This window comes from Montipora foliosa, chromosome 10, assembly GCF_036669935.1.
Source record: "Montipora foliosa isolate CH-2021 chromosome 10, ASM3666993v2, whole genome shotgun sequence".
Lineage (NCBI taxonomy): Eukaryota > Metazoa > Cnidaria > Anthozoa > Scleractinia > Acroporidae > Montipora > Montipora foliosa.
In genome coordinates, this window is record NC_090878.1 from 8077887 (window position 1) to 8100745 (window position 22859).

Sequence of the window (22859 nt, forward strand, 5' to 3'; positions counted from 1 at the left end):
TTGTTTTGACATCTCGCTGAACAAGGAGCAAAGCTCGCGGCATCTGCGTAGCAAAAGAGTAATGCATACATTACAGGGAAAATGGATTGCCAATGGACCACATTGTTTATAAGAATGTGCATGAGGGCTAGCGATTCTGGCTTTTCCTTTGAATACTTTATTTAGAAGGAGATACAAATAGGATCAACAGGAAAATGCAGTTGTACAGGTAGGATAAATGGAGAAACCAGAGTTGTAGGTATGAAGTTCTCGCCACATTCTTAAAGCAGTCAGTTTTTGACCTCTCCTTGTAGTAAAGTGCATGTGAATATTCCTAATCAGCTGTAGCGACTGGAGCGAGACAGGGACTTCTAGAGCAGCAAAAATTTCAAGTGGGAGTCTGACCTAAACATTCAGTTGATGTTAAGCGGGGGCAAAGTGAATATGTCAACGGCCCCTTACTTGTCAATGGGTTAACTCCAACAAAAACAATACCCCAGGCTTTTTTACAGAATAGCAAGGACAGAATCTTAGCACTAATATTAATTTTTTCCAGTCCTGACACGGTTCTCCACACATTTGCTAATATTGCATTCACAACTGCAAGGATCATGGCTTCACTTGATTTCATATTTGCAGTTAAGTATATGATTTATTTCAGACATCATGAATATTAATTTGACCCACAAATGACCAGCTCCCACCATCAGTGGCTTTATAGCTCAGCTGGTTAGAGCAATGTATCCGCATCGCAAGGTCACAGGTTCAAACCCGATTGAAGTCATGAATTTTTCAGGATTCTCTACACAATTGCAATAATTGCACTGGTCTCATAACTGTGAGGATCATAGCTTCACTTGATCTCACATTTGCAGTTCAAGACATGATTCATTAATATACATTTGTGTATCATTTTGTTTGTTGATTCATTTCATCACAGGCAATTGCTAAAATTGCGTTCATAATTGCGAGAATCAAAGCTTAAATTGACTTCAAATATTATCATACCAACTGCTCCTTCTTGAGCAAAAGATTCAGATGAAAGTGACTTCAAAGTTGCGATAGGTTTGAAAGATACCGGTAAGCGTACCAGGCTATGAAATTAATTTTACCTTTGGTGGCTGGTAATTCCCTTGTAGTCTTGTTACCTCCCAAAGGCTTGGAAGCACATACTCTGTGATGGTCTCACAGAATTGCATCTTACGCTGGCTTGTTATCATACAGAGCACTTCTCCAAGGAGACACTTAAGCAACACGCGAAAAGTGCTCTCATCTTCACAATTCTTGGCATAGTTTATCATGTCCTGCACCTAATAAATGATTGAAGAATTTTGAAGTGCCTCAAAAATCCAAACTAATATTTTGTCTCATTGGATAGGCCTTTGAAATAAGGAACACAAGGATTTCCTTTTTAACCACGTTCCGTCATTTTATAGATACCAAAGTTAATATTTCATTTTCACCTGGTGAGAGGTGATGATTTAACCCTTTCACTCCCAAGAGTGCCACTTATAGATTTTACTCTGTCTAACACCAGACGATTTTACTCGTCAATGGGGAACCCCACGGGGGTTTAAGGGTTAAAAGCTGCTATCCAGATTACTTTAATTGGGCCAGGAAAGGAAACATCAGGAAAGGAATTTGTCTCACCATTTTAACACCCTGATCATCAAATTTTATCAGATTTTCTCCAAGCCAATGAAAAAGCAGACCATTGCCCAAAGCTAATTCAATTGGATCACCACTGGTTTCACAACTCTTCCACTCTGTTGAGAGAAAAATTTCTTAACTGTAAAGAAGGAACTGTACTGCCATTGAAGGAAACTTTCTTTTTTTCCACATAATTTTTGGAAGTTGGTTTCCTTAACACCTGACTGGCAAAATTTGGAGTTTTGATTTTTATCCAAAAGCTGTTAACTTTGATTTCACGGTCCGCCATTACTCTCATTCAAAACTGACTAAATGGACTTCAGAGAGAGTTGCATCTAGGGAAAAGTAACCCTTAGCTAGCCCTAACCCTAAACCCTTTCCTCACTAGCTTAAAATTTCAGCGTGTTAATGCAGCTTAAGCGTTTAAGTCTGAAAGCCCAAAACTCCTGTCCTGTATATTGATTCAGGCACATACACACACATTGCATTCTAAAACTAACTAAGTCTTTGACATCATTTCCTCCTCAATCCAGCTCTCTCAAGATTTAAAAGTTGGTAATGGCTGATTATTACCAGTAAATTGGAAAATTCCAGTTCAAATAGGCAGGTGTCTTTTTGAAATCAAGGCTTAAAATCTGGTCAATTGTAGTTAATGTGTACAGTGTTGAAATCCAAAGAAAAAAAAGAATTGATTTTTTGGACACAGTAGCACTTTAAATGAAAAAAGATGTTGGTCATCATAAAAAATCAATTTTACAATCGTGTATATGAACCACAATTTTGCACCACATTTTGAAAAAAAATACAGACAACAAATACCAAGCTTTTGCGAACAAAACATACTGGTAAGCTTGCACAGTAAGTGTGCAAATGAGGTCCATTCAGTTTCATCACCACTTCGTCCTGTGACTGTTAAGCCCCACTTAATGGCTGACAACTTCCATCCCACGGACATGCCTAGTCAACCAGAACCAACGTCATCCCCACATGTCTCAAACACTACTCATCCTAGTACAACGGGGCAGGCCAGACCTCCCACTCTAACTGTGAAATGGGTTCCTGATGAATTTCAAGACGTGCTAAGTGGGCTGAGACAGCTTCAGCTTGGCAGACCTGTTACCAAGAACCTAAGTCCAGCTATCGCAAGTCCACAAATCCAGCCCCAAAGTACAGCTTCAGCAGTCAACAAGCCAAATCAGATGCAACAAAGTTCTTCAAGAGTGCGGGAATCATCTCAGTCCACAGAGAAGTCGATCAGTAGTGACTCACAGTGCAATCCAGCACCACTAAAGGAAGTGAGGACTCGCTCAGGCATACTCGTGAGATCACCCACCCACCTGAACTTGTAGGAACAGATTGAGACTTTCTTGATTTGTGTGAAACAGAAACATTCCTTTAAACACTTGAACATTGGATACTAAGTCTTCATTATGGAAACGCCCTTATGTAGGACCGTAAAAGTTTGTTTTAAATAAATTCAAACTTTGAACTTTCTTGCTAGCCTGTTCATATTGAGATACTCTGTTGTGATAAGTTTTTTTTTTTTCGGAAAAAGGGGGATGTGACATCATACCCCCTGCGTTGTTAAGCCCCAGCAAACTTTGGGGTGTGTATAATAACCATGGCATCCATCTTGTGTGGTTAGACTTCGTGTGCTTCTAACTATAGTTTTGACAAATATCCATAAATAACTACTTTTGTTGACAAGTAACGGAGTGTATGTAAAGTCTTCTCAGCCGCAAACTCGACCCAGAGAAGAAAAAACCCCAAAACGTTTGCTACGCTTTTGTGTTAAGTCAATAAAAACTTGTGGAAGGATGTAATTATTTTGTTTTGTTTAAAATTACACTGTTCCATACAAACGAAAACTGGAGTCTTCGTAACAAATCTATTTACAAAGCTACGCAAATGACGTCCCCAGCACGAAGCTCTAGTCAGCATTACTTGTCATGAATGAAGAGAAGAGAACGAGAATTTTGTGCAACGTAGGTAAAGCAAAGTCCTGTATCGAAGAGAAACTTCAAGAATTGAGCGCATTTCTTCGCCGTATCAGTATGCCGTGTTGTGTTGTCGCTCTCAACTTTTTTTCACACAATTTTGGTCACTTGATGACAAGATGTTAAGCATTCAAGCTTTTTTAAAAATCCCCAAAAATATTAATAGGATTTGAAGAATTTCAATTTGTTGCGAATCTAAACCAATAAAAATTACACGTAAACAGTTAAGCTAAAAAACAGTTGAATAAAATGAACTCTCGATAACATCACTCCATGTACTTTAACATTCATACACACACTTAATGAGCTTCTGCGTGTAAATTTTGACGGCACTTGCAAAAAAGTTGCGTGCATTTTTTTACACGCACTTTCGTGCATCTTGTTTTACACAATGTGTTTAGTGCGTGTAAATGTAGTGTAAATTGTATGCAATATGGCGTCTTTTCGGGCAGGAAACATGCATGTAATGCTGACAAACCCGCGGCCTGTACTGCAGGTTTAGGTAACTTTGGAAGCAGGCTTGCACACCCTATTCAAGCAATGGGAGGCAGTGTGGTCAAGTGGTCAGGTGCCGTAGGTTAGGTTCTGAATTGAAGTCCTGCTCTGACCATGAGCAGGAATTTTTTGATTACCCCTTCATTTAACTCGTAAGGTCCACTTTTAAATAGCCAATGATATTATTATTATTATTATTATTATTGGTTTCCCTTCAGCTAGCTCGGATTTTTAGTGATTATTTCATCAGTGATAGAAAGCCCTCAAGGGTAGCAGTCAATTGAGTACAAATAGGCACACAAAACACCTGATTACATCTACATTCCAGTGAAAACTATTACAATAAAATCAATACACTTTACCCCTCCTCTGGGTCAATGTTAATCACTCAGTAATGTGAACCATGATGCACTGCAGTAGTTCTTGAAGTATGGGTTGTTTGCAACACCCAAAAGTGAAATGAAGTTTTGTCAATATATATTTTTCATAAAGGAAGATGAAGGCACAATGCTGATGATTAAAGTTATTTTACCTTTTCTTTTGACAAAGTTCTTCATTCCAGACAAGAGAGCATGTTGACTTGCTAGTACAGATTCACTTATATTTTTGGACAGTGGAATAGCAATTGCTTTTGAATGCTGATTAAGGAGAAGAAAAGGCAAAAGTCCAAACACAATCCTGTCTACAAGTGGTGAATCCGCAGAGCTGATCCAATCACCAACCAACAGCAGCAAAGCATCATTTTGCACCTCCTCCCTGTAACACAAGGATTGTTTCAGTATTTTCTTTAAAAATAATTTATCACTAGTAAAATGCTAAGGGAAATTAGTTTCTGAACCATACGGGAGCATTCAGTTCCTTGAGACAACACTGACCTGATAACTACAAACGCACTCTCCAAAACATAACTCAGAAAAGAACATGATGCCTGACAACTAACTGTAGAAGCCTCTTGTCAGCTTCATTGCATTTGACTGTATTATACTACACTACTGTTATATTGAGTGGATAAGACACAAACAAGACCAAAAGTTAAGTCCTTTCTTCCTTTTAATTCTTGCTTACATGGACTGAATTTTGATTTAATCTAAATGAATTCATATCCTTTGATTGGAAGAAAAACGAGGCTTTGAGTAACTGCTCTGTTATTTAAGTATAACGTGTTCTGACTAGTAAGTATGTGTGTCAATCTTGCTCACCATTCAAATGATCTCTTTTTTAAAAGGTTTAACATCTCTGCTACAAACTGAGGGGCTGGAATATTATCAACTAAAATCTGAAAAACAACAAGACATAGATAAAGAGAATACTCCTTGTTTGTCCTCCCCTCCCCCCCAAAAAAAAAAATGCATAAACATTGTTTCCAGTTTCTCTTGGGACTTACAATAGTCCCAAGAGAAAACAAAAACAATTCTTATTCAAAATTTGGGGGAACAAACAAAGAGTTTTTTTTCGCTTTGGCCAGTTGAGTGAGAGTACGCACAGTTACCAAGCTTGATAGACACAAAGTTTGTGCCATTACACATATTTTCACTACATGAAGAATCATTGAAAAATGTGCCTTAGTCAACAAAGTCGTGATGTTATTAGCCAACTGTCAAAAGGCAGGTTTTCTTCCCACTTGCGCTTCTTCACTGACAGACTCATTCAGTATGTTTTGAGGAAGAAACAGTTAAGAGGTGTACACAAAGTCATGTACATTGTACCAATTCGAGTCATCTCATGAATTTTGCTAAACATATTAATAACGATATTCAAAAGCCATGTGAAAAAATTTCTTTCTTTCATCTTTTGTGTGTGCAAAACTCCTGTTCGGTGACTGTTAAGTCAATTTTTCTGTCTTCAAATGCTTACCTTTTACAAGGATGTAGCATTTAGTCAATGATACAAAGCAACCAGAACAAACTTATCAGTGAACTCATGTTTTTATACACTCAGCTAGTATCATTCATGAGTCTATTTTTCTAATAAAACAAGGTTGGGACAATGTACATGTATACTGTAACATTGACAGGGTGCTGGAAATTGACCACATTCAGTACAACTTAATTAACTTATTTATCTTCCTTTGAAGATACATTGTATTGCACTAGTTTGAGGGCTGCTTCTTCCTTGATTCTCCCCACTCTAACCATGAATGTCCCCAACCTTTGAGATGCAAAAACATGTTTTGGGAATCAAGTCAAGTCTGTCAACTTGCCTTTGTGTGATACTGTTAACATTACTGCAAAACACAAAACATTTCATTGGCAAACCTGTCCAAGTTTCAGAATACAAGACACAATAACAGGGTCATCATCTTTTAACCGTGACAGCAACAAATCGCTTATAAAGTCTTTGTCTTCTGAAATGCCCTAAACAAAGAAATACATGTAAAACCGTTTGCGAAAGTCCCTCTCTTAACACCAATATGATTTTTCATCATTATCAACATTGTACTTTATTGACCCAACATGAGATGCTTTAATTTGTTGAAGGGTTCAGAGCATTAAATGTAAATACCTCTTTTCCTCTGAGAAGATTTCCAATGCAATTTACAGCCATTTCACGCACTTGAGCTTGAGGATGATGAAGACTCAAAAGCAGTGTTGTGCTGGAGTCTGGAATAACCTGACAAAAGGATGCTAACAAGTGAACTCAAATAACAAATGTCCCCGCCTAAAAAGGCTATGGGCTCATGTAGCCTGCAGGCCTTTTCTGGTCGTTGCACATGTACATGTAGTTCTTAAAATAATTTCTCCAGAACTTTTAACACTTACCACGAGTTTGGGTACAGTCTACATGTAAGTAAAATAGTTGACTTGTGACAATTACTTCAGGGATGGATAAATAGATCTCTTGGATACCATGTAAAATTTCTTTGTTTGTCTAAAACAGGTGAAACATGACGACTGGATTTGTATGTCAAGAGACCTTCACTTGTGTAGTGTATGTGATGCATGTTCACGATAAGCGCCAAGTGAACTATGGGTAGGATTACATGGAATAGTAAATGAGCAGTTCACGTTGTGGTTCTATATGAGTTAAATCTGTCATTTAAAGGGTTAAATCTGTTTACTACAATTGACGACAAGGATAGAAACAGTTTGATAAGTGCCCTGAAGAGATTTGAGCAATAGTTATGGTGACAAATGCTGACCTTTGCAGAATACTGCAAATACTGAATATTTGATTGCAAAGGAGATAGCACGAGTGTGGCAACACGATGGTGACATTGAAAGAAAGCTTTCCAATTTTATGTTGATGGTCGAGGAGTTACTGCAGCTGCTCAGAAGAAAGTGTTATAATTATAATTGCACTAGTACTGTGCAGGTATGGAAGTCCAAGAAGAAGTGTTTGAGACTCTGACTGATCCTGGTGTTCCTGGGGGTGAAACCAACAATGGCTATAAAGGTGTGCTGCAAACACTCGAGATGCAAACTGTATTTTACACCACAAATAAACAAACCATACGAGCGTAACATTTGTAGCCAGATAAAACAAGAGGAACCCCAATCAGTACAGTTGTAGATCAATTTGTAGTACGGCTCAGCAATCAGCCTGTGAATTGCGAGCTTGGAGATTCTAGGAATGAGCAAATACATCATACAGGATCAAATTGTCGATAAATGCAAGTCTATGGATCTTCAGCAGAAACTTCTAGCAAAAGGCCAGGATTTAACTCTGGCAGAAACACAAAGGATTGCTTGATTCCTGGAACTTTCACAGGCACAAGTAAGGCAAATTGAAGGCAGCACAAATGGGAATGTAAGTGTTAATGCTATCAAAGACAAGGAGCTTAAGGACTCTGCTGTGAAAAAGGATCAGAAGAAGTGTTACCCATGCCGGCTTGGCGGCAAGTTTTGCACACAACCAAAATAATTGTCCGGCAAGATCTAAGAAATATACCGAAAGCTGTATTCTGAATAATGGATGGGCAAGTAATTTTTTTGAGATTCAACGAGGTGTTAGGCAAGGCTGCCCGCTCTCACCTTATTTATTTATCCTATCAGCAGAGGTGCTTGCCATGGCAATTAGAAAAAATACTAATATAAAGGGAATCTCTGTAAATAATGTGGAAATTAAGTTAAGTCAGTATGCCGATGACACAACACTTATATTAGACGGGTCACGCGAATCTCTTTTTTCATCCCTCGTAATGCTTGACGATTTCAGCAAAGTCTCTGGCCTCAGACTCAATGATAAGAAAACTGAAGCTCTATGGATCGGTGCAAGTGTTGGAAATGATAAAATTTTGTTATCAGGAAAAGAACTCAAATGGCCAAAAGACAAGGTTAAATCCCTAGGTCTATGGATTTCAACAGATCCCGAACTATCTGCCTCCTTAAACTACAATGAGAAACTCGAAAAAGTTAAAGAAATCCTGAGATGCTGGAAATACCGCCGACTCACATTGCTAGGGAAAATCACTGTTATCAAATCACTAGTGGTCTCCCAATTAGTCTACCTGCTCTCACCTCTTCGCTCAAACTACAGAGTTTTAAACGAAATAAATGACTTACTCTACACTTTTCTATGGAATGGCAAAGGAGACAAGATAAAACGGAAGGTAATGATCAACGATTTCGGTGATGGTGGCTTAAAAATGATTGATATAAGTTCCTTCAATAAATCCCTCAAAACGACATGGATTAAAAAATACTTGGATAACAATAACAAGGGAAAATGGAAAATTTTTTCGATATAACCCTCCAAAAATATGGTTGTCAAAACTTTTTTTCCTACAACCTTAATGTTAAGGACATCTTATCGAAAATAACAACTTCGGATGGCTTTTTAAAAGAAGTATTAGAAATTTGGGCAGAAGTTAACTTTGAACCAGAAATAGCATCGAAAAATCACTTTCTGGACCAACAACTTTGGCATAACTCCTTAATAAAGATAGCCAACAAGACAATTTTTTTTCAAAATTGGTTCAATAAGGGAATAACTCGGGTGAAGCATCTTTTAGGATCGGACAACAACTTTCTCTCGCTAAGTGATTTTCGCTGTAAGTATGAAATTGACCCTCGCCCTCTCAGCTTCTACGGATTAATATCCGCTGTTAAGTCTATTCGGATCGATTCAAATTTTCAAGATCTACAAAACACCGACCACAAAAAGGAGCCACTTACAACAAGAATTTTACAAGTCAAAAAAGCAACTACCTTAATATATAAAAAATTGATCAGTATCAAGAGCTTAACCCCGAGTCAAGTCAAAAAAATGGCTACAGGATTGTGACCTACCAACAAATGACAACATAAATTGGACTGCTGCTTATATTTTAGCTAAACAATGCACAAAGAGCACTAAGCTAATAGAGTTCCAGTTTAAATTCTTACATAGACGCGTATCAACCAATAACTTCTTATTTAGAATAGGTCTAAAGGGCGATGAAAACTGCAGCTTTTGTCACACCTCCTCTGAGTCACTTATTCATCTTTTTTGGACGTGCAGCCACACATCTCACTTTTGGAATAAACTTACTGAATGGCTGATAAAACCTAAATGTACTTCCTAGGGATTATGCTTTGACAAATACTACTGCTTTGGGTCTGAGGCCAGATATCTCTCAATTCGCACTTCTTATAAATTATTGCTTTCTCTTAGCACGATATCACATATGGCTCGCTAAGACAAAAGAAGGCCATCCAAATCTTACACATTTCATACGCACTTTAAAATCACGATATGAAATAGAAATAAAAAGTGGAGACACAAAGAAATGGAAACCTCTTGCAGGATATATGAGGATCTAATTAATATTAGTATATTTCTTCACCTATCTGTATTTATCTCCTACCCATTAGTTTCTTTCAAATCTCCTGTCAGGTGCATATCTTACATTACCTGCAGTGAACCACATGCCTTTACCCTGTTTTTGATGCCTCCATAGTGCAACTTCAAGCTGTAATGATAATTATCTATTTTTCTTCTTTTTTTTTTCTCTGCCCTTTGTCGTCACTGCATGTGTTAGTAGTACTGTCTTCACTGTATTTGTTAGTCGTGTAGATTTGTTAGTCGATGTAATTCAAACACTGTTAAAATTAGAGTAATATCATGTAAATAGAGCTAGTGCTGTAAGTAGTCAGTGTACTGTTCGTAAGCATTGTATTCTCTTGTATTGTTGCAAATAAAGGAAAAAAAAAAAAAAAAAAAAAAAAAAAAAAAAAAAAAGATCTAAGAAATGTGTGAAGTGTAACATGAAGGGACATTTTGCTTCAGTTTGCAAGACATCTATGCATCAAGAACAGAAAAACAAGGCAAAGGAAAAGAGTGAAAATGGTGGAGTTAAGTGTCTAAAAAGCAGCACAGAATGTGAGGAAGATGAGATGAGTACTACGCTTTACAGGATAATTCAAGAAATCAGGCACAGAAAATGGTGCTGAGACCATTGATTTGCAAGTTGGTGGCATGGTTATTAGAAGTGTATTTGGGATCTTCTTGTAATATTTGTGGATCAGAAGACATGGGAAGAGCTGAAGAGTAACGGTATAAAATGCAAGTCAGAGAAGTCAATCCAGAAACTGTACCCTTATGGCTCATTGGAACCATTTATAGACACTCTGGGAAAATTAGAGGCAGTGGTGAGTGTAGCTGGAAAGGAAATTACAGCTGAATTTATTGTTATTTGCAATGAAGGCAGGCCAATACTAGGCAGAAGACAGCTACAGAGTTGCAGGTACTCAGATTGGGATATCTTGTCAATGCTTAAACAAATATCAAGCATGTCTTGAAGGGGTTTTCAAGTTGAATGATTATCACATTAAGATTCATGTGGACAGTGACATTAAGCCAGTAGCACAGCATACTAGAAAAGTGCCATTCAGTCTGAGAGAGAAAGTTGAGAAAAAGTTACAAGAGCTACAAATGTACATGTAGTCTAAGACCAAATGGACATTATTGAGAAGGTGCAAGGTCTAACACCTTGAGTCAGTCCAGTTGTTGTAGCCCCAAAACCATCTGTGGAGATTCGTTTGTGCGTAGATATGTGCAGAGATAACAAGAGAAAGACACCCTATCCCAACGGTGGGTGAAGTTCTCCAAGATACAGTACCGTGCAAAAGTAAGTTGACAGCCTCAACTCAAGCCTTGCAAGAATTGAGGATCGTGAATTGAGTCGCTATATCGCTAAATAGCCGGTCCATTCCGTTCCATTCCGTTCAAGTGTTTAGTAACGCCCCTGAAGGAAAATTACATTGATGGTCGAATCTCGGTGCTAAACTTGTTCACCGGTATAAGGTTTCATTCTTTGAAAACAACAAGCGCTTCGAGTGAACTGAGAATGACATCATTGCAGGACTAAGTACCAGTAGCAAAAGCTGGTCCATCCAACTTTTGATACCTCAAGTTGGGAGTTCGCGCATGAGAGCAACATGTTGTCTTTTTCTCGTCTCCTGCCTATTTTGTGAATAATATTTCCCCAATTAACCTGATCCCGGTGACTGTTGATTGATTTTTCTTGTAAGGGAATAAACAAACAAGGCCGGGCAATGAAACTCGGGGTCTCCAGCATTTGTTTCCAGAAAGGTCTGCTACTGCAGTGTTACTGATGACATGTATCCAGTAAGGTCTACAAACTGCCTATGGAGTAAACTTGAAATGTCACTCTGGTGTATAGTGTCGAAGACTGTTAAACAGTTTACAGTCTATGTGATTGTCGAGTATGCTTCAATCACACGGATGAAAAATAATATCTCCTCCGCAATTGCACAGAATACACATAGTTTCAAAGACTTTCCATTCTCGCAATACTATGGAAGTAATTTTCAATAAAAAGCTATATTGTAGGTTACAGCTAAAATTGTCAGGCAGGTCGTGCTCTTAATTAGAAGGCTACGGAGTAAACTTGAAATACCAGGCCAGTCCGAGAGTGTTGAAGACTGTTTACAGTCCGTGTGATTGTTGAGTATGCTTCGATCATATGGCCAGAAGAATAATCATCTCCTCTGCAATCACACAGAATAGCCTCGTTCGTTGCACATGATTTTTTCCCAATTTCAGCAACTGGATTTAAAAGAGGGCTAAACTCGCTCGCTTTTCTGTGTTACTTCTGAACAACGTCATCTGAGAAACTTTGGCAGGCTTTTCTTTTACTCATATTCCCAGTTGCGCTTGTGCTATTAGTCTATCAAGGAATCAGTCAAGCGACCAGCGCATTAAATTCTTGATTCCTTTGACTCGATTCTCTATTGTCTTTCCTCGATTCTCTATCCTTGATCCTTGTGAGAATCGAGGATCAAAGATAGAGTAGAGAATCGAGACTTGAAACAGACTGTCAACTTACTTTTGCACGGTACTGTATGACCCAATATTATTATTATTATTATTATTATTCTCAAAATAAGACCTCAAGTGGGATTATCATCAGCTGGAGCTGAGTGAGGAAGCTCAAGGGATAACAAACTTTACAACACATGCTGGTCTCACTGTACCGTACTGATGTTTGGTACAACATCTGCTCCTGAAATATACCAACATGCCAAATGTTCAACAAGTTCTTCATGGATGTGAAGGTGTACATTTGTATGTGACATTTCTGATGATATCATTCTTCCTGCTAAAGATGATCGAAAGCATGATGAGAGGCTTGAAAAGTTGCTGGAGAGAATACAACAAAGAGGTTTAACCTTAATTAAAGAGAAGTGCGAGTTTACAAGGCCCCAGCTAGAATTCTTGGGATACCTGCTTTCTACACATGGCATTGGCCCTACAGAATCAAAGGTTGAAGCAGTGGTCAAATTGAGAGAACCAAAAATTGCAGAAGAGACTAAATTGAAGGCAATGCATAAAGAAAGTAAGAAAAGCAAATGACAAAAAAGGCAAAAAAGAACAGCAATCAAGCAGGAGAAGCTATGGTTCCTTTGGCTGGAGAGGGTGAAGACAAAGAACCTGAAAAAGGTGAAGAAAAGAATGAAGACAAGATAGTGCAAAAGAAGAGTAAAAGAAAAGATAAAAAATTACATTGAGGAAGAAAAAGCTTGGGCCAAAAGCTCAAAAGAAGAAAAGAAAAGAAAGAAAGGTACAAGGTAGGAGAAACTTGAAGAAAGATGCAGAGGGAGACTACAGTGCAGACCAGAAATATGCGTCCTACGCAGACGCAAAACGCATGCGCGTTTTTTGCGCACACGCGTTTTTAAATGCGCGTTTCTAAACGCGCATTTGATGCGCGTTTTTCTTTTGTTATGCAAACTCGTATAGTAGATGTGATGTTCATTGTTCCACGAAACAATAGACAGACGATAAAATGAATATTTAATTTCTGTTATCAACTTACCAGAACATTTGAATTGAAGAGCGGTGTCAACTGATCATTGTGAGTTTTCGAAACGAACCTAGAATGTTTTAAATTCTTCCGACATTCACTGAATGAAAAATAATAAAACTCTGTTGTCATCCTGCAGCTGACCACTGATAGTTAAGTTATTTTGACCTTTCTGTTGCCGAAACTGCAGTTTGGATCGTTGTCATAGAAAATGCCAGACAACGGAGAAAATAGTCATGTAGCCGTAGCTTCTGACCTTTCCGCCAGTTCTTCGCAATAAAAGTGCTTTGCCGAAAATTTGTCGAGCTTAAGAATTTCGGGAAAAAAAGAAAACAGCGCTACTGAGGAGTTTTTGTAACATCCCAAGTTTTTCGCGAACGTCAAATACTGAGAATGGCGCCACAGAGGTCGTCATGAGATAACTGCTTTGAGGCTCCGACAAGTAAACATTTGGTTCCAGGCTCTCAAACAAAAGAAGACGACATTAGGGCCGTTTATACGAGAGAAAATAAGCCGTGGCTTACTCTGGCCGCGGCGTACATAATACGCGAAAGGGACTATTTATACGAGTATAAAGTCAGAGACTTAAATCGTAAAATACAGGTAGAAATCTTCGTGGAAAGTCGGAGAATAGTACCCTAATATTCTACGATTGAGCCATAATTGCACTGCTCTCTTCATTTCGTTGTAGTATTACGTAATGTTTAACAAATTGTTTTAATCTACCATAAAGATTTGTTTTAATTTCACTGCCTTAAAACCATCAATTTGAACAAACAATATTTTGCATTCATGAGTAACTGAAAGAAAATAAAACAACCGGCAACTGAAAGTCGCATGTATCTTTGAATGAATTCGACGTTTTTTGTCACACAGGGTTTCACTCCGTATGCTTCCAGCCAACCCTGCGTTAATTCTCCTCCGTAAAGCTTAACTAAAGAAAGAAATTGGTGCAGAAGATATCTTAAAGGAGAGATTTTTCGACTCCGAGCGCATTCCAATGAATCTTGCTGATTCGAAGTAATACAGCTTCAATTCGCAAAAGGACACAATGCCGAGACGCCTTTTGAATGTCACGCACGCATTTCAAAAATTATTTTGAAATATTCGAGAAATTACCGGTATTACAGATGGCGTAAGTAAGTTTTGTTTGCGAATGAATATACTCCTTATTTCGTTGATTTTACTGCATTTCACTCCGCCGTTCGTCCAAGTCTTGCTCTTAGCGATATTTGTTGTTGATCGACTAACTTTACTGACTGTCGATTTCTGTTGGCAAAACCGATGTCGTTCAAATTGAAAATAGTCCTGTTTTACCTTTTAATCACAGAAAAATATTTATTCCCCTCATTATGTCATTTGTTGATGCAGCGAGAAGTGAAAGTACATGTAATTTTCAAATGTCTGAAATTAAATGTGAAGCGGAAGCGAGTGCATTGTTGACTTGAATTTCACTTGGAAGCACGCGTTATTTGAAATCAAACACTTCACTGTTGACATAGCCATTGTCTTGCGCTGAAAGTAACAATAAAACTTAAACAATGAAAAGACAATGGGCCAACTCATACATACTAATTATCTTTGATGAATGCGCGTTTTTGATGCGCGTGTTACAAACGCAGACGCGTGTGTGCAATTTTCGTATGCTCGTTTCGCACGCGTTTTTTGGGACGCATATTTCTGGTCTGCACTGTATGTCGCTGAAGCGAAGCAGAGCAAGAGAAAAAACAGATGGGAAACAAAAAAGGAAAATGATGAGGAAGAAGATAAGGAGATGAGAACTGTGGAGGAGAAAAAAGTGAGTAAAGAAGGGAAGAGGAACAAGAGAGAAAGATAGAGAGTAAAAGAGGAGAATGAGGAGGGAAAATATCAGAAACCTAATACTGAAGATACATACATACATACATACATACACACATACATACATACATACATACATACATACATACTTTATTTATGCTCAAAAATTACAGAGTAGCTGTAGAGCTAATGTATTCGAGAAGCAATGAAAGGTGATGAAAAGAAAGTGGAAGCTGAAATGAAAAGGAGGTTAAAAGAAAAGAAGAAATGGAAAGAAGAGAAAGTTGAGAAAGAAGACCAAAAGGAATCTTATGTTGGAAAACGAACACCGCTGATAAAAACGAAAAAGAAACTAGACAAAAAGAAACAGAGACCCATCAGCAAACAGGAGTCAGTGGAAGGTGAATCAGAGGTTGAATGTCCAGAGGAGAAGCAGGAACCTTGGCATCTTCACTATTCTTTGAGACCAAGGTGTAAATGTGTACCTGACCGCCTCAAGGACTATGAATGTGCCCAAGACTTCTCCAAGAGATACGAGATCGTTATATGTATGTTTTCATGTTACCTTACTTGTCCATGATGCGAGTTGTAGTTTTTTTGACGTCGGTTATTGCCTTGTTTAAACTTGCCGTATTTACCCGTGTATAAGTCGACCCCCATTTTTAATAGTTTTGTGGTTCAGCAGTTGTATATGCGGGCATTTTGTCCTTGAGTTTTGAAAAAGTTCTCAGGAAATCGAACATGTAAACCTCAAACTAACCTGTTTCGTTGTTCAGGGATAAAGGGCTTTAGAGGATAAGCACAACATCACAGAAGCTGGAGTCAATCTTTGAAAATGACTTCAAAAACGATGCAAAATGTGCAAGGTTTAATTGGTCCTTGATTTATAATATCTCACATGACAAAAAAAAAAAAACCTCATAAACCAAACAGTACGAAGTTTGCAAAAGCATTTAAATCAGCCAGGTTTGTGTACAGAACAAAAAACAATCATTTACCAACCAGTATTTTCAGGCAACACGAGTGACCATGCGTGCACGCAAACATGGGATATTGTGCCAGGTTACTCAGAGGTTGAACGATCATGTTTTATTTGAAGAAACAGATGTGCGTTTTTTAGCTTTCCGCCTTTGGTAACCGAAAATTTCCAGTACATCTATTTCATATTATTTTGTGCTAGTAAGTATCTTCAACATTTAGAGTTGGACAAATTCTTTTTCATTTCAACTGGAATTGCTTACAATTCTTTTGGAAGTCTTTTGTTGCCAGATGAAAAGCCAACCTTTTCCACTGTGTTCGTTATGCAAATGAAAACATTATGTTAATTTTGAATAAATTATTTAGCTGGAACTTCGCTCTAAATCTTTGACCTGTGTATAAGCCGAGGGCGATTTTTGGAGCTTCTTTTGATGCCATAAAAGGTCGACTTATTCAAAGGTAAATACGGTTTTTTTTCACATATTTATGAGATACAGTTCTCAGCAGACTATTTTGTGACAAAATGAACAGTGGGTGTTTTATTTAAATGAAGGGAGATATTGTAGTGTACATGACAAAAGTTCAGTGTAAGCGCCAAGTGTAGTATGGGTAGGAGCACATAGCAATAGCAATTCTTGGTATTTAGATGCAGCTGTACCTGTGATTTGACACCAGTGAGTGCAAAGGAAAGCAGCTCCATTGTCCACACAGAGGCCATTTGGTTGATCCCAACTTCACTTGAAACATTGGTAGACTTGATATTCTCCAAATGTTGCTCAATTGCCTTTTCTAATTCAATGGGGTATCTGTAGCACACAAAGAAATTCTGTATTGATCAACCTAACTTGGCTACTACAGGGCCATTATTGAAAAATCCAATGTGAATGCAGACTCTTCATTTGATATGACCCATGAAATTTCTCTTTGTTTGGGGCTTTCTACAAAATGGACGCCAAAGCATAAAAAAGATTGATAAATACAAATTTATACCATGGGAAGTACTGAACCAAATGTAAATTAATGATGAATGATATATGAAATGAATCATATATGAACTGTGGATATGAATTCAAGTGAAGCTATGATCTTAGCAGTTATGAACGCAATTTTTGCAATTGCGTAGAGAAGCCTGAAAAATTCAGGACTTCAACGATTTTTGCAATTGCAAAAATTGCGTTCATAACTGCGAAGATCATAGCTTCACTTGATTTCAAATGTAAATTGTACAACAGAGGACCTTTATCTTTGGTTCAAAAATGAGTCCAAGATGTTAATAAACTCTTTATACCTGGCCAAATTACCATAACCGGGTTTGAACCAAATTAATAATGAGTATTGTCTTGTTTTATACAGTGCTGTATCCAGAGTGCATTATTGCGTCCTGGACGCACTCGTTTTCCTTTTGGACGCATAGAATATGGAACAAAGGGTCCAATTGGATGCAGAGAAAAAAAACGAATGTTTATGCAAAGTACAAACACCAGGAAAAACATGCGAATGGCGTATTTCACAAGGAAATTGAACATCGAATTCCTTAAATTTCAAGGTAAGCTGTTATTTTCAGGTTTTTGTTGTCGAATGATTTCATTTTGTCAACTATTATGTCCATCTTGAGGAGTTTTTAGGTGAGACAATCGGCGACACTTTCGATCTGCCGCCAGTGATAATTAAACATTTCAGTCGAAGTTCAGTTTGTTGCATGCTTTCCAAGCAAATTTCAAGCATTGCTTTGCTTTGCAAAATGACAGAGAATCCAATGGCGAAGTACGTTAAATTTTGTTTTGTGCGACCCTGTTAGTTTAAGTCAAGGCTGCTGCCTAAGAAAATTTTAAAGGGGCCCTCAGAGCTAAATGCTGAGAACTTAGGAGCCCAACATATGAAATGAAAGGTGTTTCTGTGAAAAATTAAGGCGCCCAGAGCTATTCTTTGGGAGCCCCAGGCTACCGGGCTCCTGTTAGGCAACAGCCTTGAGTATAAGACTTTATTTTTGTGCAATTTAGAAATCTGAAAGAGTACTGCAGCAGCAATTAAGAGACAATAGATTGAATATTAGTTCTTGAATATTAATTAGCGGGATGGACACCCGAAATTTGAAAACCTGGATACATCTGTTTATAGTGATCATTTCAATGACTTTAACTTTCAAAAATACCATAATTAATACTCTTTGTTTGCCCTCCAAAAGTTTGCATAAGCATTGTTTTTATTTTCTCTTGGGACCATTGTAAGTCCCAAGAGAAACTGGGAACAATGCTTTTGCAAAATTTTGGAAGGTAAACAAAGAGTACTGTCATAGTGGTATTAATTTTTTGAAAGAGGCCTATTAAGATGTTGTTGTTCTGAGATCTTTTCTATTTATTGAATTATTACTATAAACTCACTAGTTTTTGTTTGCTTATTTGTTTTTTTACTTCTGCATACTAAGAGCAAGCCGCACAGCAGAAATTCACAATGAAGACATTTCCTTAAAGTTACCTTTTCTCCAAAGTTTGAACAAGCACTTTAACTTTTGTATTTAATCTATTTATTTCCTTCTTGTTTTCTCCATGTGCACCGCGTATACTGCAATATTCTTTGAGAAGAGCCCTGGAGAATAAATGATAGATTAACCGTAGAACATAACACTTGATCAGACACAAACAACTGCAATGTATTCTAGCACTTTTGTTTCTTTATCCCAATTCTGTTGGGTACTGTACTCAGAGTGGGTACACCATGTAATACATGTATATGTATACAGAACTGATGCAGGACAACTATAGCAGTAGAATCTTTAATAAATTGATTTTTTTTGGTGGACAAATACATGTAGTTGTACATTAAACTGTACTTACCAATTTGAAATTTCCCCAAATTGATTACTAAACCCGAAATTAACAATCAAGATAACAATGAGTTATTATCATTAGAAATAAAAAAATCCCTTTACTCTTACCTGCTAATAATAATGATGGAGCCCTTGTCAAATTCAATGTCCTTCACCATTTCTTGAGCAATGTCTAACAAGGAATTCGTTCTAGTATTGTTCTGTTCTTCTGCAAGTGCATTCTTTATTCCAGTGAAGACAAGTTGTGGCACAAACACATCAAGCAGGGATGTGATTACATGGGTTGATGATAACTGCTTTAAGGTCTCAATCAAACCTGGGAGCTTAAGAATGGCTTTAAATGTCCTGAAATAAATACATGCATTTAAAACTTTCGTCAAAACAAGTTAAATGTATACATGTACACTTTTAATATGTGACAGCAATAGTTTTTTTTAAGTTTGAAGTTCTTTTATTTTTAGTTCCATTTTAAGAATATTAACAGTGAAGTGCTACTGAATGTCTAAATGTTTGCATGATACCATGTAAATGTACAATTCAATGTTGTATCTTTTTTTCACTCATTATTCTTACTATTATCATACTAAAAATGATTAAAATAATAACATAACCCAAAAAAATTAAGCCCATCAAGCAGGGTTTGAAATTAAAAAAAATCCAGGCGCACTTTTGCGACAAGACACTAAAATTTAGTTGCAAAGTTGTTCTCCTGTGTTTTGCCAGTGGTTTAACAAAAAATATGAGCCCACAATATTAATACAGAAACTGCTGAAAAATATGGTGAATGATCAAGTAAATGACATTACAAAAATTAATATTATGTGCCCCATACACCGTGAGAAACAAATCAATTTTTCGCTTCTCTATTAATTTTATTTTAGCAAAAGTAGCAACATGGCACCTGCTAACCCTTTATTTCAGAAGGATGACGGTGAAAACTACTGAACATCATTGTACAGTGTACTCAGAAATTTGCGATTTCTCTAGATAATTACTTTAATCGCAAAGGGAAAAAATTCAGTTGCAAATGCGACTATATTGGTCACAATTTCGAGCACTGTGACAAGGAATATTTAGTTAATTTTCTTCATATAAATACAACAATGTGAAAAAACTAAAAGACGTCAGTATTATGACATTTCTTTTCACATTCCTGTGTTTATGTGAAGATCTCGAAATAAGCACCCTACATGTAACCCTAACCATTATCCGAATAGCTTGAAATAAACAGAACTTTTCCTTCCATTGAACAAATGGGTTGAGCAATAAAAGCAATCTCAATGCTGGTCACTGTATCTACCTTTTTGATAATTCCTTTACCGATTGTGTCTGACAGATGAATGTGATGCAAGACAGGCCTTCAACCATGAGTTGTGGTTTTAAATTCTATAGGAAGGATCAAACATGACAAATTAAAAGAACCTATTAACCAAAAGTTGTGACAAGTGTTATAAGAAGCTGTCAGTTTTCCATGTAAAAGACCTACCCCAAAATGTAAGACCTGTTAAGGGATCTGTGAGCCACCAACCTCAAGTTTTAACAATGTTAGCACACTCATCAAAGGAAATTGAACAATTAGGATAGCTGTGAGTGAGTGTGAGTGAGGCTATTAGTCTCTCCCCTCGGGGCTATTCAAGACTAATTTACAATGTTTTTCGGGGGACTTTTTAGCCAGACTGCTTATTACACAGTTTACAATTTTATTTTAGGAAGTGAAAGAGGCCCCCGTCCAGATAAGGTCAGACCTCAACACCGGGGACTACGTCCCCTACTCTTATCGAATAGTGAGTGGGTTCTTTAACATCCCATACTATTTAATTTCCAACAAGGGTTGTGAGACGGGACCTCCAGTTTACAGTCCTTATCCAAGAAGACTTTGAAAGTCTAACCATTTGCAGATGTAATTACAAAGGCAGCACATTCTCCTCAGTTTTTTAAGACCCTGAGTGTTGGTCCGGCCAGAGTCGAACTCACAACCTCCCGCATGACAGCCCGATGCTCAACCGAGCCACCGGTGCACGGTGACCAAACCATCAGCAAACCCCAGCTAATGTTTCATAATTACCAGGACTCGTGAGAAATCAGAGTTGCTATCCTAAACAAAACAACATGCAACATTGTAGACGCATTATGAAAGATTTGGTGCAAAAAAATGATACTTGACAATTATTACTCTCAAACCAAAACAAAAGCATGTCATTTGCTTGATGAATTAAAATTGAAATTTACAAAAAATGTATGTGCTCGTATGTGGGTTGAATTTCAGTCAATCTCAATCTGACTCCAAGGGTTTTTCTCCAGGTACTCTGGTTTTCCTCCCACAGTAGTTGGGGTCCATCCTTTTATAGGTTAGGGTTAGGCTAACCCTAAACCCTAACCGTAATCGACTATGGGTTAACCCTAACCTTTCAATAATCCTATTTTTTCTCTTTGAGAGTGCCCCTACATGTGTACTTGCAAGCTAAGTAATTATTTAGGCTAGTCTGCAGTTGCCAACATACCCTACAAATGCTTTCCAGGAGAGCTTTAACTAGGTTTTCTTCCAACCGGCATTTAAAACATAGCTGAGCTATGATCATATAAGATGAAGCTTGAAGTTCGGATATATGAGAGTTCACACCTTTTAGTAAATAAGGCAATAAATGTGTTAAAAACTTCTCAGTCACTGCAGGCATCATATGTAGAACGCCAACAATTGTAGCGGTGTAAAACGCAAACAAAACCCTTGAACTAGATGGTGACATCTCCAAAGGCATACCCTCTGTTACCAAGTTGCATATGAGAGACAAGAAGGACACATCAGAAATGCAATGCTGCAAGAAGGCTGTCTTTGAAAGTGGCTTACCAGCTTTCTGAACTGGACGCAGCCAATGCCATTTTGATGAGGAGTGTTTTATAGGCAAAAGTTGCACCACACGGGCGAATAGATTTGTTTCATGGTAAGGAAGAACACAAGTCATTAAACTATCAACGTTGAACGTGTGAATCTGGAATCGTCTGATCAACCACTCCAATACTTTATGCGCTGGCTTCAGCAAGAAATACGGCGATAAGTACTTCAAGAACTTTGCAATATGTTTATCCAGATTTTCATTCACTTCTTTAGTCTGCAACGTCCTCTCCAATGACTTCGAAGCTTCATCGAATAGCAAATTTTCAAACGATGAGAAGCCTGGTTCAATAACCATCAGCTCCTCTAAGCCGTTAACACCAATGGAAAAAACGGTTTCGTTGTCAATGTCGGCGGCATCTTTAGCATCAAAAAGAAAAGATGCTTTCTTAGGCGTTTTAGAAGCAGCGCTGGATTGCAAATTTGCAGGGATTTGGAGTTGTTGCAATTGCCTCGCAAGAGAAGACATGTTACTTTCTTTCTTCCACCATGTGCACTAAGATGGCTTGGTTACAAAGCTAACCTAAAAGATGGCTTGACATGAAGTACTTCCCAAAGAATATCGTAGTTTCCATCATGGCAGACGCTTACGAGGGTGTCAGTCGAGGTTCTTTAAAGCTAAAAGGAGTCGCAGACGGAGGCGCAAAGAAGTAAGCCGTTTTCTAAAATTTCATTTTGTTACAAATATATAAATTTTTTCCTCCTAGCATTCCATAGCATTACGATTTATCTCTCAAAAGTTATCGTCATTTAGGTTTTCTCATTCCGTAACTTTCATGTCATGTCAGGAAAAAGAAGAAAAACAAGGACAAGAAAAAACTCGAAGAAGCTGTCGAACACCTGTCTAAAGTTAGCAATGAAAAAAGGGAGACGCAAGAGCCAGAAGATGCGAGAACTCCTGCTCAAATGGCTTATGACAAAATCCAAGAAAAACGGGTGAGTGTTCTTGGTTTGCACTCACGTGATCAGATGGCCATGTTGTTGTACAAAACAAAA

At 37.7% G+C, this 22859-nt stretch overlaps 2 protein-coding genes across 3 annotated transcripts in view; one reads left to right on the forward strand and one right to left on the reverse strand.

The window, feature by feature from the left end:
• Window positions 1-22377, reverse strand: part of LOC137973715 (HEAT repeat-containing protein 1-like) — a 47144-nt gene extending 24767 nt beyond the window's left edge. For both annotated transcript variants that reach the window (XM_068820588.1, XM_068820587.1), the window contains exons 1-11: window positions 21475-22377; window positions 20274-20359; window positions 19082-19318; window positions 18622-18732; window positions 16805-16952; window positions 6624-6731; window positions 6377-6475; window positions 5321-5397; window positions 4654-4877; window positions 1630-1745; window positions 1092-1289 (exon numbers count right to left, since the gene is read on the reverse strand). In XM_068820588.1, coding sequence (XP_068676689.1) covers window positions 1092-1289; window positions 1630-1745; window positions 4654-4877; window positions 5321-5397; window positions 6377-6475; window positions 6624-6731; window positions 16805-16952; window positions 18622-18732; window positions 19082-19318; window positions 20274-20359; window positions 21475-22332 — 2262 coding nt within the window. In that variant the 5' untranslated portion in view covers window positions 22333-22377. The remainder of the gene's footprint in view (window positions 1-1091; window positions 1290-1629; window positions 1746-4653; window positions 4878-5320; window positions 5398-6376; window positions 6476-6623; window positions 6732-16804; window positions 16953-18621; window positions 18733-19081; window positions 19319-20273; window positions 20360-21474) is intronic.
• The window catches only part of LOC137973732 (protein FAM32A-like), a 5435-nt gene continuing 4945 nt past the window's right edge, over window positions 22370-22859 (forward strand). Inside the window, exons 1-2 of the mRNA XM_068820609.1 lie at window positions 22370-22513; window positions 22652-22799. Of these exons, the coding sequence (XP_068676710.1) occupies window positions 22404-22513; window positions 22652-22799 (258 nt within the window). The 5' untranslated portion in view covers window positions 22370-22403. The remainder of the gene's footprint in view (window positions 22514-22651; window positions 22800-22859) is intronic.